General features: G+C 39.3%; 1 protein-coding gene across 1 annotated transcript in view; it reads right to left on the bottom strand.

The window, feature by feature from the left end:
• Positions 1–13022, bottom strand: part of MAP4K3 (mitogen-activated protein kinase kinase kinase kinase 3) — an 83432-nt gene that overhangs the window by 33567 nt on the left and 36843 nt on the right. The window contains exons 15-17 of the mRNA XM_009274787.2: positions 3868–3926; positions 2582–2620; positions 2225–2281 (exon numbers count right to left, since the gene is read on the bottom strand). Coding sequence (XP_009273062.1) covers positions 2225–2281; positions 2582–2620; positions 3868–3926 — 155 coding nt within the window. The remainder of the gene's footprint in view (positions 1–2224; positions 2282–2581; positions 2621–3867; positions 3927–13022) is intronic.

Genomic DNA, 13022 nt, shown 5'->3' with positions numbered 1-13022 from the left:
ATTAAATGAAGAGAGAGATAATTTTATATTGTTCCCTGAAGCACGTGGATTCTCTGCTGCTATGAATCACCCAGCTTCAGAGTCATGCAGTGGCATCAGTTTGGACTGGAAGGCATATAGCTGTTTCATCATTTTTGTTCTGGATCTGAAGGGAGAAGTAACCAATGTCACGTGTGCTCTTCAATTGCAGCTCACAGAATATAAATCAAACAAAAGCCTTGAATCTTCAGTGGGCTCCAGAGAAAGGTATCCGAGACCAAGCTGATGAACCAACATATTGCAGCAGAGCTTTGGGCTCAAGCAGATACCAAGAGGAAAGGCACAGATGCAGAATCTATCTGATCCAAGGTTGAGGCATTCAAGGCTTACCCCTGTGCTTACAGGAAATTGTCAGGCCCTCTCTGTAGGGCAAGAGTACCTAGGATGAAATACGGGAAGAAGCAAAAAACACCAGGAGTTTTTGGAAGACCATTGGTGACTGTCCTTAGGGTCAGATGAATTGGAAACTCTCTGGAAGCTATCAGGTTCTTTCTTGCTTAACCTGAAAAAGAAATACCACAGAAACACGACAGCGACAGAAGCAGCTAAAGCCAATGCTGTTTGAAAGTTCTGATGAAGCTTGTGCAAGGAGCAAGGATCTCAAAGCACTGGACAAAGAAATCAGTGCAAGCACTTAAAGACAGCAGGGATCAAGAGGTTCCAAGCGGGAGCAAAGAAACATTAAGCAAAAATTAACAGACACAGAGCTGTACACAAAAAACACCCAGAGATAGTACAGATGGAGGAACCAAGCTGGGCTGGCTTGCAGCAGCGCAAATATCCAGAGCATCTTCACTGAAGGCCGTCAGAGCAGAGCTGGCAGTATAGAGCTATAGGGGACCATTACATCCTACAGTGCAGGAAGCCTGAGTTATCATTACCAAGGTCTATCCAGCTATGAGCAAAGCAGGTTCTCAGCTTGGTCCAAATGCAGAGGAGCAAATCAACAAATAGCATTATCAATCTCTTCGTCTCAAAGACAAGACATGGGAGCTTCATATTACTGATGAACTGCATAATCAATCATGCCTTTAAACAACCGCTTAATAATGAAATATGAAGATTTTCTTAAGGAATTAGCAAGGGAATAAAGCCTGCTAAAAATTGACTAAAAGTAATTTTTCTTCTATAAATATCATTTGTGTCAAACAGCAAACATACTTATGTTTTGAGAACTTGATGATCAAACAGTGCAAGTTTAATGTACTTGTCACCCAGCTGACATCAGACACTATCAGTAGCTTTACCCTTCCTGAAGGGGGCTGTCCCTCATGCGCAGTACAGTGATAAAAACCACTGCCTTTGTCATAAAAGAACAGCAGTAAAAGAACTCAAGAAAAAAGAAAAAAAGAGAGAGATTTGGTTCTCCGGAACAGATAGATGCCAGCAATAGATAATGCATGTTTTACAGGTTTTTGGTATGAAGCAACAGCTTTCAAAATTATCTGTTAACAGAAAGTAAACAAGAATTCTGTCTCAATGGCATCTTCCTTTTTGGTCTTTACATCAGACGTATTTAGGAATGTAAATTTCCACATACTGGCTGTGCATTTTAAATTGTTTCAGCTCTCATCTGTCAATCAAAAAGAGCCCAAGAATACTTATACCAGTGGAATTTAAAATAAGCATAATTAAACACATGCTTATCGATACTGCCTTTGCAGTCCCATAACCTTGCTCTCTCTGTGATAAGGGAGCCAGCTCTATTCCAAAATCAAGCACCCATACAAGCATCCTCCTAGCTGAGAATGTGGACAAAACAAACTCAATCATCTAGAGAAGACAGTTATGTATATGCTTTATGTATTTTTAATAAGCTCTATTTTAATGTACAGTCATCAGTTCTAAAGAAGACACCAGGACTGCGGTCAGATGAATTACTGGCTCAATGTAACTATGCCAAGATTTTGTTCAATAATAGAAGATAAAAGGACAACTGTATTAAGCAAGGAACAAGATTTTTTTTCCCCTAATTTATCACAAGTTTAATCAGCAGAATAAGAAAACTTAAGGTGATGTAACCTAGGAACAACATTAAATGCCTATCTTTAAAAAGGCTATAGAAGAAAAAGAATCCTGAGCCATTAGGGATAATAAAATGATTCAACTATTTTTGTAATTTTCATCTATTCAAGAATCAGCTTTTATATATATTTGTTTATTTTTACAAGAAGAAAGGACTTACTGTTTAGCATCATCGTCTGCATCATCATCATCATCTTCTAAATGTGCCACATGTCCCCTAAGAAAATGAACAAGGTACTATGGCTGAGTGAGTTGTATTAAAATTACCTTGGCTACTGTGAAAAATTGAGCTCAAGGGCTACTACCTCTTTTACAGAATTTTACTGCCTTTTAGCTTTTTATCATTATTATTATTCTTTAAAGCACAGCTGCAATCCAGACAACTAAGCCTCTCCCATATCCTCTCAGCAAGTACAGGGACAAACAAGAACTAGTTGTGACAGACATAAGAAATCAACACACAAATGACTTTGAAACACACAAGAGGGGGGGAAAAAAAAAAAAAAAAAAGAATTACCGCTGATGCAGTTCTTCTTCAACTGATTTTAAGAGACTCCTTCAGCATTAAATAAGAATAAGAACACAGTTTAATTGTGGCACACAAACTTAATTATCAAAAACCAGGGCAAATGCTCCTATGATTCTATCAGTAAATAATCCAAAGCATGTTATTTCAGCTGGCTTTCAGAACATACATCAAACATCCACATACAAATGAACATCTGCATTTTTTTTTTTTTTTTTTTTTTAAAACACCACACAAAAAAAAAAAATTTCATTTTTTTTTTTTTTTTTTTTTTAAACACAACGCATTTTCATATGCATTTATTCATGCATTGCTATTAAGTGCAGTGGTCCTTCTTCCTTGTACTGTAAAACAAGGACTGTCTCAGCTTGATCTGATTTAAAACAAATCCACACTATCTAAGAAAACCAAAATGATAAAAAAAAAAATCAGACTGACAAGACGATTAAGCTACTATTGGAATAAATTCATTCTTCCCTAGCTAAGTTTTGTAACATTCTGAACTTCTTCATTTTTGTGTCTTTGTCTGAAAACACAGACAGGAAGGAATAGCAGGCAAAACACAGGGATGAGAAACAACAGGATTTCGGAAGTTATCAGTATTCCTATTTTCCCCAACTAAAAGATTGCATAAAAATATCATGTTCTATGCTTAGATTTTCTGCATTTTTTTAATATGATTTAATTTAGTAAAGCAAAGCTAGGCATCCTAATTCTGACATGCATAAATGTAAATTAAGAAACTGGGTGGAAAGGAAGAATTACATGGAAAACTGTTTTATAGGATTAATACAACAAAATTATTAAATGTATGAACAAGTTAAAGGACTTTGCTGAGACAGGTAAGTTTTATTTTTTAAAGCATCTATAATTGAATGTTCCTAGTGACCTACAACATGAAGAAAGGCATAAAGCAATGTCAAAGAGCAGCACTGGTAGTTCCTAGATGGCGTAAAATTGTACTCTGTGGGACCTATCATGCAGAACATTTTGTTAACAAGCAGACCAAGCTAATGGCTCTTAAAAGGAAGCTTACAGCACCATAGAGACAATATGGTCAACAGAGCCTCAAATACTGGAAAGTGCTGTAATTTTATATCATTGGAATTACTATTATTTGAGAAATAAATAGTGATTTTGGAATTGTAACCAATATAAACAAGCTTGACATATTTTACTACATCCATTTCAGCTAATGTGTTTAACACACATTTGTGATTTTTATATTAAAACAGTCTTGAATGAAATAAAGACAGAAAATGCTGTTGCTTACTCACTTATTTGCACCCAAGAAGTAGCCACACTGAGGACCATGACCATATTCTAGCTGTAGATCCTACAAATATAAGAGAACAAATTTTTAAGACCAATAGGTGAGCATCAAACACATACCCTGTGTCATGCTGCTGTTATCCCCTCTGCCACACCTGAGCTACTAAACAAGCTCATTCCTCTGGCCTTCCTGGGCCCTAACACCACTCTCAGGCCCATCACACCTAAAAATCTCCTCTCTGCCAGTTTGGTGCATCTCTAATTCCTTTTAAAACTCTGACCTTAGCCCCTTCCTTGGACACACAGATCCTTTGCTCAATTAAAGTCAGCTGCAGAAAAAGAAACAAAACAACAATAAAAATAATAATTAAAAAAAGACTTTGTGATCTACCAGACCCCGTAGAGAACCCAGCCATCCCTCACTGGCATATTATAGTATTCGTTTCAGATGGGGAATAGTGCTGGCAGGAAGCCTGAAATGCCTTTAGCACATGGGGACGTTAAAGAAACAAGCAGAGAGGACAGTAAAAGTGTTTTTATAGCTCTGGTTATAGCAATACATATTTTAAGGATAACTGTGTATGTTCTCATGTATACTTTAAGATCACCTTTTGTATCAAAAAGAAAAATACAATATTAACAGCAAAGTCAAGCACTCAAGCAATCGTGGAGCATGGGCTACTTAGAAAAAGAAGTGGCAATACGCCTCCAACACTATTATTCAGTAGACGCCGTATGGCATACAAATTTAATGCATTAATGGGAACACAGGGACCATATTGAAGCACTATCAAACGTGCATCTGCCAGAAGGATACTGCTATAATTACAGGGTATTTTTTTTTTTCTTCAGGTGGATCACAACAGGAAAAATCTGAGCATAAATTTGCTCCCAAAATACCAAGTGTATTCACCAGGAGAAAGGAGTTATTGATCACCTAAGTCAGTGATAAATGGAGCTACATTGCTCCTTTCCAGGAAATATTTTAAAGGTCTCCCAACATCTTCTGTCAAACAGGCCTCTCTAGCTGCAGCCTGATTCGAAAGCATGCCATCCTTCAGAAAGATGCCCAGATATCCAAGCTATAAGAGCAATAAGCTTGGATTAGATGATGACAACTCATGGGGTTGATCTCTCAAAAGGGCATTTTTAAAAATCAGAGGAAAAGTCTCACACTAGATTTGCCAGTGCTCCAAGCTGACGAAGCAGAAGCCACTGCAGCTTTCAGTTCCAGACTGAAGGGCAATCACAATACAAAGCTATATATATTGGAACTCCTTGCTGAGCAGAAACCAAGTTGTTTACTGCACCCTCAGTTCTGCTCTGTAAAGCTAAGTAGTAGTAATACTCATAGGTAGGTGTTTCTACCACAACTGTCAGTAGCATTTGACTGCTTCAATGACTTTCCATATTTTCCCAAGACAAGTGAGATATTGCGGAAAAAATAACATGTAACTGATAATTACTTGATGTAAAAGAATGCATAGATCAGAGGGTTGAACAAAAATTGCATAGGCAAGCCCGATGCTGGCATTTCCTGAACCATGGAGAGACTGACTTTTCAATCTTCGTACCAACTTTATTACACATCTTTTTTCTAGAATTAAATGAAGACACCCCAAAACCACCAAACCCCATACACTTCTATGGATCTGACTCACAAGGGCCACCTGACTTTCCCCCTAGACATCCGTCAGTGGAGCTAGAAAGTTAGGTGACAGGAAAGAAGCGGTCACAAGTGGCCGCGCTGGCAGGGAGGAAGGCTCGCTCCTCTCCAGGAACATGTCCTGGGCTCTGCGAGGTAGCAGGTAAAAGGGGTCAGGCCTCAGTCATGGGTATCTTTGATCCCTTCTGCTATCCTTATCCTCCTCCTTCACAGTTTCATCCTCCTCCTATGCCCCAAATCTCGACTCCTCCTGCTCCTTGCTCTAAACAAGCTCAGCAAGTCTCCTTCCCTCAAGAAAGGCCATCCTAGGCCCTCCACAATTTCAGTCTCTTCATCACTCCCAGTATCTGTCACCTTATCCAGGCAATTCCTTTCTGCTGGTCCTCACCACCAGCTGATGTACTCCAATCCACCATAAAGAAACACAAATTTAACTTTCTTTACTGTGAGTACTTATATTACTTCTGTGCAATCTCAAAAACTTCCACACGTAAGCACAGGTATTTTGAGGATTCAGGCTCTAGAGCAGAAAATAACAAGACTGGAAACATAAGATGTCACCAGACTCACAAACAAGGAGGTTAAACAGGTTGTGTGAGTCTACGTAAGAGGACACCAGAACAAAGACTGGGAGGCTGTTGAGAAAAATAACCGCAGATCAGTATAATGAAATCAGATTTTCACCTTGAAGTGACAAGCATTTTGTCTACACGTTGCAAAATCACATTAATCAAAAGTGGCGAACAAAGACCTTATCTGGGCAGAGCCAAAACGTCTGTCCATTTTAATTTACACACTGTGCAATGTATGGCTATATATATTGTACAGCAATGACAGGAAAATTAATAAGAGAAAATAAGCAAACATCCATAAAATATAAGGAGCCTTCATCTGTCACCAGACTTTTTAAGCCTTATTGGAATTTTCTTTATGAAAAATGACATCTGCCAGACTTACTTATATTTAAATGCTTTAAAAGGACAAAAGCTTTGTTTTGATTCAGTTTACTATTGTGCTGCCTATTAGCATTTATTTGACTATGATTCTAACTGGATATGTATATTTTTTTTACCTTAACTAGTAGCTTGCTAGTTTTCTTCTAAGCCCTTTAAATATTGCTGGTTTTCACTCCAAATGTGGTGAAGTAATCCATTGCTAGGAAAATTCCTTCTTTTGCACTCCTGACAGATAAATACTGAGAGCTAGAGAGCTTTTAAGAAGAGCAACACATTTTTTCTTGTACCCTCTATTCCAAATATATCCAGAAGTTATAATTTTATAAACCTTCTAACTACATATTTGATACAAAAACATGCAGTAAAAACTGCATGTATCCTGCAAAGCCTCCAGTGAGCTGTTATACTTTATCAGAACAACCAGTATGACTAGATTTTTTTAAAGCCAAACATAAAGGTATTTTTCAACAAAACAAAAATCTTACCAGTTACGGATTCCCACTGGGAAGAACAGATTAGTATTCATTACTAAATGATGCAACAATTGGCTTAATAAAAGCCGTCACCTCTCCTGCATCCCTAAAGTAACCCAACAACTTTATGAATCTACATTAATATTTTCAGTTAACATACAATGCCAATAAGTTAATTAAAATTCTTTTTAGATCAGACAACATTCACACGGAATAAATCTGAGTGACTAGACAGATATTTTCCAAGAGAATCTCAAGATTTACAGCCAGTAGGAATGAGAAGAGGTCAATAACCTTCGTGTTAAATCAAAGATGCAACCCCAGATTATTCTGCATCCAGCCTCAGGTTACCAACGACCCGTTCCTGAACCAACACAACTGTGTACAAGACAACGTGCTATTTGCTGGCAATGATCACTTTGGAAAAAAGGTAATACAGGGAATAATTACCAGTTCTTCTCAACAGCCTGAGTAATATTAAATGAAGAAGTCATGTAGAAAGGCAAATCACACCTTCAGATAAATCACATGTGCAAAGTAATTAATAACTAAAAGCAGTATAAAGATTTCCTCAAAGCAAAGACAAATTTGGTGGTAAGGCCAAGCTGTAAAACAAATTCCCCAGGAATGATCAAACCTACAATACCTTCTGCAGTTTAACTTTCAAAACCTGCTATTTATTTTCTGCAGAACTTCATGATGAATTAATTGTTACTGTAACTTTGACAGTCTTATGTTCCTAATTTGCTCTGTAGGGCTGAGCTGTACTGGAAATCTATTTTTAGGTGTTCAGTCCTTCAAAAAACAAAACTGAATGTATACAGTGAACCAGCAGTTCACAGTTACTTCCTAAATTTGCTATTCCTGAAATCTAGCGAGAAACAAGATCATTTGAAGTGACAAAATTGAGACTTTAAATCCACAAACTGCTGGGGAAGTAACTCTGCATTTCAAAGAATACAAATCACCTTTAGACTACTAACATATCAAACAAGAAAGCACATACACATCTCTTTCTCAGTAATATGATTAAGCAATTCCTATCATGTTGCTTCATAAAAGAGGATGTTAATTTTAAAAAGAGCCTAATATTACCTAATGCATATGCTATACTTTTAATGCCTTTATTTCATTAAAAAGTGCATTCTTTAATTTCTTTGGATAGCTTAACACATCAGAATTAGCAAGTTATATGTATATTTTTTTAAATATGCTAAATATAATTCTTCCCTGGTGATTGACAGAGGTTTTGCTGTGCATTACTGCTACACAACCACTGCTCCCCTCTTCCCTTGTATGTCAGTTCTCTATGCATTTTGTCTATGAATGTCCACTTGGCACAAACAGCACTATTTCGTACACATATAATGGAACATTACTACCTAACTAGCTATGGTAAGGTCTCGATGCAACAGGCAATTGTACACAGCATTTTTAAACCGCCTTCTAGCAATAAAATTGAACACCTCATTTTCTCAATTACTTTTGCCAAGGCAGAAAATACCCAAAACATACAGGGAAGGAAAAGAAAGAGCAAAAACCATATCCCAAACCCTTAGGCACTTTTCCCCCCATTTCCACTTATTTTCTTCTGATCATAAGGACCATGCATCACACTTTGTTCAGCTTTAGGTAATGAAATGAAGACTCTCTCTGAAATTCAGCATTGATAGCTAACATAAGTCTAAAAACATATTGCAACTAGGTAGGATAGGAGTCTTCATGGCTTGTAACAAAAGAAAAGCATATGTATGCATGTGTAGTGAGGAGAAAAATTACTTAAACCAAAGAAAAAGGCTTCTAAGCAAAGTTCTCTATCATCTATGTTGATCTCTAATTCAATCTTTTCCTACCTATGTTTTAGTTTTTCTGCCACAAATAATTAACTAATACAGAATAGCTATGCTGAAACATTGCATTCCTAAAATTAAGTGTTACCAAAAACTATCACAAATTATTAAACCCAGAATATATTTATAAGCCAAAACAAAACAAAAAACAACCATGACCAAAATATTTAAATAGGACCAAATGTATAAATGCATCTGGCAAATACAACAGTGCAGACTGCATGGTAACTGCAAACCTCTTACTGAATTCTTTGCTAAAGAAGTCTAAAATGAACGCTACGTTCATAACAACTGAAAACAACTGTAGGTTGGAACCCGCGATATCAAATCCAAGTTCTGTTCAACTCCTCTCTCACTTTCTAAAACGGTAGAATTCAACACTTTTCACTGGGTGTTGAATACTCCAGGCTAAATTAAATGAAGTCCAATGCCGAAACATTTAATTTTGCCCCTAGTACAAAGAAAAAAAAAAATCACTAGCTATAGTGTTACAAATCAGTTAGTATGATGCAGACTAGGACCAGGTGGAACACATCCAAGGTGCTGAGGTAGCTGGCCAACATTATCATGAGACCACTCTCTAACACGTAACAAAAAAAAAAAAAAAAAAAAAAAAAAAAAAATTGGGCTGCTAGTCCAAGGAACCTCAACAAGCTGGAGGAGTAGGCATCAAAATCCCATGGGGTTTAACATAGGCAAATGAAAAGTCCTGCAGCTAGGACAGACCAACCACATACACAAGAAGCAGCTGAGGACAAGCTGGCTGGGGGCGGAAAGGGCAACTCTGCAGAAAAGGGTTTGGGGGTCCCAGCAGACAAGGAGGCGACTACGCATCAGCAGCATGCGCTTGTGATATAGGTGGCCAACCACAGTAAAGCCAGAGGGGGTTACCCCCTCTATTTGGCACTTGGAAGGCCACATCTGCATGTCGTGTCCAGTTCTGGGCTTCGCAGGACAAAGACATTGACAGACTGGAGGGAAGCCAGTAGAAGGCCACTAAGACTGTTCAAGTGATGGAGCAAATGGCACAATAGGAAAGGCTGAAAGAACAGAGCTTTTGTAGTCTGGAGAAAGTAACTGCTGTCTTCAGCTATCCCTCAGGGCATTACAGAGAAGACAGACCTAGACTCTTCTCAGGTGCACAGCGAAAGGACAAGAGGCAACAGGCACAAGTGCCAGCAATAGAAACTTTGGCCCTAAGGAACCAACTCCTCCCTGTGGGAGCAGTGCAGCCCTGAGCCAGGGCCTAGAGATGCTCAGTTGTCTCCATCCTGAGATGGATTCAAACTTCAACTGGACAAGCCCAAAGTAATCTCCAGATCTAGTTTGGAAGCTGCCCATTTTAAGCAGGAGTAGGCTAGAGATCTCCAGGGGTTCCTTCCCACCTCATCTTTTTTGGGGGATTCTCTAATGGTATTTATAACGTAACAAGGTATGCAGCTCAGTCTACTGTATATGAACTGGAATTATTTTTCAGCTCACTATGAAAGGGGAGGAAGATTTTTTGCCACAATATTTCATTGCAGATCAGGATAACCTGAAAGAAAATATTTTTATTTGCTCAACATGACCTTTTGTTTTGAATCAGAACAACAGAAAGCTCCGTTTCTTAGAAATGTGGCTTCTGGGACCAGAAGCCAAATTCTCGTACAGATTCCCCTTGATAGACCCCACCACTCATAAGTGCAACACATCACCTCTGAGAGGTGGATGCAGTTACACATACAGCAACAGCTCTGCAGAAGCTAGGTTTAACAGCCCTTAGTCCCGGCTTCTCTCTACTCCATGTACCTTCCTCCACCACACTGACAGAGCCATTTGCAATGCCACCCAGGGAACCCAAACGGGGAACTGATCTGGTGCAAAAAGTAACCTGAAAGAAGTTGCATGTTTTTCCTCAGGATGTCATATACTTGAGACTATTTCTGAACATACGCTTAATTATAGCAAAAACATTTCAACTGACAGAAATTTGGTCCTACTATGCAACTCATGTAGATTCCCGAGACTGCCATCATGGTGGCTACCGCAATACAAGATGAACAGTCATACATTTAGTTAGCCATTGGATTTTCAGGTGCTTCTCCCAGGATCAATAACATAAAACTTAAAAATTGTTCTAGAACAAAGGTGTACATATTTTTAGAGAAGACTACTTTGATTTAAACCATTTACTGAGCTCACTGCAAATGCAACGCTCAGCTTTCCCACTTATTTGAGTCTGTATCCAAACAACTGCTTTTAAATACACAGAAAGACAGTGAAAAATATGGGAGAAGCATTTGTTTGAGGTCTACACTATGTAAAGTCTAATACGCACAGAAGACTTTTTTTTTTTTTTGACTCCAGCATACCTCTGCTGCTCCTGAGACAAAGGAGATTGTCAGAAAACAGCTGCCAAAACACAGCGCAATGACCAGAACAGGAACATGAGGAACTTGAAATGACAGGAAGGAGCACGTGCAAGAAAATCTCAAATGGTGGAAGGTACCCAAGTTCCTGAGAAACTTGTTGTCTAGTTGCAGAAAAAGTACAAAAATCTATCCTGAAGAAGAGAAGAGCCTTGCACCTAGAGCAAATATTATGCTCTATTTATTTAGATATGAATCAAAGGGGTATATTTGTAGAAGATCAAAGAGAAGTACTATCTTGTCCTTGTCTGATTGCCATTTGCATGAAGGGATACTGAGGTTTGGACACTGAATTTTCCTTGCAAACAAGACCTGTACTGAATTCCTCCATTCTTCTTGCAGATCCAGGTAGCTGTTTCAGGAGCACAGAAGCAGAGGGAAGGGGAAGAGGAAAAGGAGAGGAATGATTTTTAAGGATAACCACATTGTAGGTGTCAAATTTTTAAAAGGTAATGTGCATGGTGACTGCATAAGCTGCCATATGATCCATTCAGCTGTGCAAAATGTTAGGTGATAGGTAAAAATACTCTCACTCCCCAAATTTGCTTTCAATCTCAACTGTGTACCTTTTATGACTCATGCTGCCCAAAATATGCCTCAATTTCTGATAATTTTTTTGTAGGATCTTAGAGACACATAGCTCTGCAAAGAGTTGTTGCTCATAAAATATTTTATAAAACCAGTAGAACAGCATGGGAAAGAGCCCAACAGTAGTAGGTGATATATTACACTTATATAAAAGCATATATATAAAAGTATAATCTTTTCCTCTTGAAGACATTTGAAAAATCCACATATAGCATCATAGAATGGTTTGGGTTGGAAAGGACCTTAAAGATCATCTAGTTCCAACCCCCCTGCTGTGGGCAGGGACACCTTCCACCAGATCAGGTTGCTCAAAGCCCCATCCAACCTGGCCTTGAACACTTCCAGGGATGGGGCATCCACAACTCCTCTGGGCAACCTGTTCCAGTGCCTCACCACCCTCATGGTAAAAAATTTCTTCCTTCTATCTAGTCTGAATCTACCCTCTTTCCGTTTAAAGCCATTACCCCTTGTCCTATCACTACATGCCCTTGTAAAAAGTCCCTCTCCAGCTTTCTTGTAGGTCCCCTTCAGGTACTGGAAGGCTGCTAGAAGGTCCCCCTGAAGCCTTCTCTTCTCCAGGCTGAACAACCCCAACTCTCTCAGCCTTTCTTCATAGGAGAGGTGTTCCAGCCCTCTGACCTTCTTCGTGGCCCTCCTCTGGACTCACTTCAACAGCTCCATGTCTTTCCTATGTTGGGGGCCCCAGAGCTGAACACAGTACTACAGATGGGGTCTCACCAGAGCGGAGTAGAAGGGCAGAATCACCTCCCTCGACTTGTTGGTCATGCTTCTTTTGATGCAGCCCAGGATACAGTTGGCCTTCTGGGCTGCCAGTGCACATTGCTGGGTCATGTTGAGCTTCTCATCAACCAACACCCCCAAGTCCTCCTCCTCAGGGCTGCTCTCAATCCATTCTCACCCAGCCTGTATTTGCATTTGGGATTGTCCCGACCCATGTGCAGGACCTTGCAGTTGGCCTTGTTGAACTTCATGAGGTTCACACGGGCCCACCTCTCAAGCCTGTCAAGGTCCCTCTGGATGGCATCCCTTCCCTCCAGCATGTCGACTGCACCACACAGCCTGGTGTTGTTGCCAAACTTGCTGAGGGTGCACTCGATCCCACTGTCCATGTCGCCAAAGATGTTAAACAGCACCCATCCCAATGCTGACCCCTGAGGAACGCCACTCGTCACTGGTCTCCACTTGGACATCGAGC

The sequence above is a fragment of the Aptenodytes forsteri genome, unplaced genomic scaffold, assembly GCF_000699145.1.
Source record: "Aptenodytes forsteri isolate BGI_AS27 unplaced genomic scaffold, ASM69914v1 Scaffold272, whole genome shotgun sequence".
Lineage (NCBI taxonomy): Eukaryota > Metazoa > Chordata > Aves > Sphenisciformes > Spheniscidae > Aptenodytes > Aptenodytes forsteri.
The sequence above is the reverse complement of the archived record's forward strand: the minus strand, read 5'-3'. Positions and strand labels throughout refer to the sequence as shown.